This window comes from Pteropus alecto, unplaced genomic scaffold, assembly GCF_000325575.1.
Source record: "Pteropus alecto unplaced genomic scaffold, ASM32557v1 scaffold864, whole genome shotgun sequence".
Classification (NCBI taxonomy): domain Eukaryota; kingdom Metazoa; phylum Chordata; class Mammalia; order Chiroptera; family Pteropodidae; genus Pteropus; species Pteropus alecto.
In genome coordinates this window covers 25,123-26,802 of record NW_006435017.1, presented here as the reverse complement: position 1 = coordinate 26,802, position 1,680 = coordinate 25,123, and the positions used below count along the sequence as shown (strand labels likewise).

Here is a 1,680-nt window from a genome sequence, read left to right as displayed (position 1 = left end):
CAGCAGGCATGGTGCTATGTTCTAGCTAGGACATAGCAGAGGGTTAAAGATGAGCCAATAATGTGTAAAAATTTGTTGTCACCCTTGTCCTCTCTCCTCCCCTGCTGCATTCCTGACTTGCTTTCTCCTTCCTTGATGCTTGCAAGAGTCTGTATCCTTGAAATAGTTTATTTTCATGAGAAATTTAATTATTGGTTGGTCATACTTTATCCTCGGTAGGTGGTGAGACTCGGTGTGCTGCTTCAAGTTTGTCTTTGGTTCAGGAATGTCTCCTAGTATATCATGAATAGCATTTTTTCTCTATGTCTTCAGATTACATATTCAGGAACACTAATTATCAGCACTTCCAATCTCTATTGTCTGTCCTCAACTTCTGTGATCTCACCGAGAGTAAGCTCCTCTGATGAAAAGTCTCCTCAGAGCCTCCTTCATGTCCCTGTTCCTCAGACTGTAGATGAAGGGGTTCAGCATGGGAGCAACCACTGCATACATCACTGAGGCCATTGAACCCTTTCTGGAGGGCTGGGCTATTCCAGAAGTGAGGTAGACTCCAAGGCCAGCACCATAGAACAACGAGACGACTGAGAGGTGAGACCCACAGGTGGAAAATACTTTATACTTCCCCCCAGAAGATGAAATGCTCATTATGGAGGAGAAAATTCTAGAATAAGAGAAAATAATCCCAGTCAAGGGAATAATACCCAGCAGGCTAGTTACAAAATATTGCAGGATGTCATTGGCAAGGGTGTCAGAGCAGGCAAGCTTGAGGATCTGAGCAAGTTCACAGAAGAAGTGGGGGATTTCTATCACTTTGCAGAAGGACACTCTCAAAACCATCAAACTTTGCAACAAAGAATATGTCAAGCAGATTAACCAAGACAGCAGAAGCAGTAGACCACAAAGGCGAGGGTTTATGATGACTGTGTAGTGCAAGGGGTGACAGATGGCCACATACCTGTCATAAGCCATCACTGTCAGGAGCAAGTTATCTAGCCCAGCAAAAACCATAAAGAAATACATCTGAGTAAGGCAGCCTTTATACGTGATGTCTTTGTTCTGTGTTTGGATGTCCACTAGCATCTTTGGGATGGTGGTGGAGGTGAAACAGATGTCAGTGAAGGACAAGTTGGAGAGGAAGAAATACATGGGAGTATGGAGGTGGGAGTCAGAGATGATAGCCAGGATGATGAGCAGGTTTCCTATAACACAGGCTATGTACATGTAGAGGAACAGCCCAAAGAGGAAGGGCTGCTGGTCCATATCTTCTGAAAGCCCTAGAAGGATGAATTTTGTAATAGCTGTTTGGTTCCTTGCTTCCATATAAATTTATGGAAATTGCCTGGAAAGAGACAAGAATAATGTTAAAACAGTGGAAAAACAGGAATGTGCCATACATTTCAAACTCATTCACTCACAAAATCTTATGTTTTAACTAAGAGTTTTTTTTTCTTTTTTTTAGTTGATGACAATCTCTTTAATAGTTTCTTTCCTTCCTGCTTTTACCACTACTCTCTGTAAGACCTCTTTAAAATGAATGCCCCACACCATTCAGGGGTCTTCTTTGCAGTGTTCCTGACTTCTGGCTTGTCCACTCTGCTGTATAATTCCATGGAAGGACAGTCAGTCTCATGAAAATCTCCTTTCTGCTTTGTAACTCTGGTTTCTGGGAAATGTAGAGAA

General features: G+C 42.4%; 1 protein-coding gene across 1 annotated transcript; it reads right to left on the bottom strand.

Moving 5' to 3' along the window:
• Positions 1-310: 310 nt before the first annotated feature.
• Positions 311-1,320, bottom strand: LOC102884994 (olfactory receptor 7D4). Its single transcript, XM_006910769.2, has one exon. It carries the CDS (start codon positions 1,318-1,320, stop codon positions 382-384), a length of 939 nt encoding a protein of 312 aa, XP_006910831.1. The 3' UTR covers positions 311-381.
• Between the last annotated feature and the right edge of the window lie 360 nt (positions 1,321-1,680).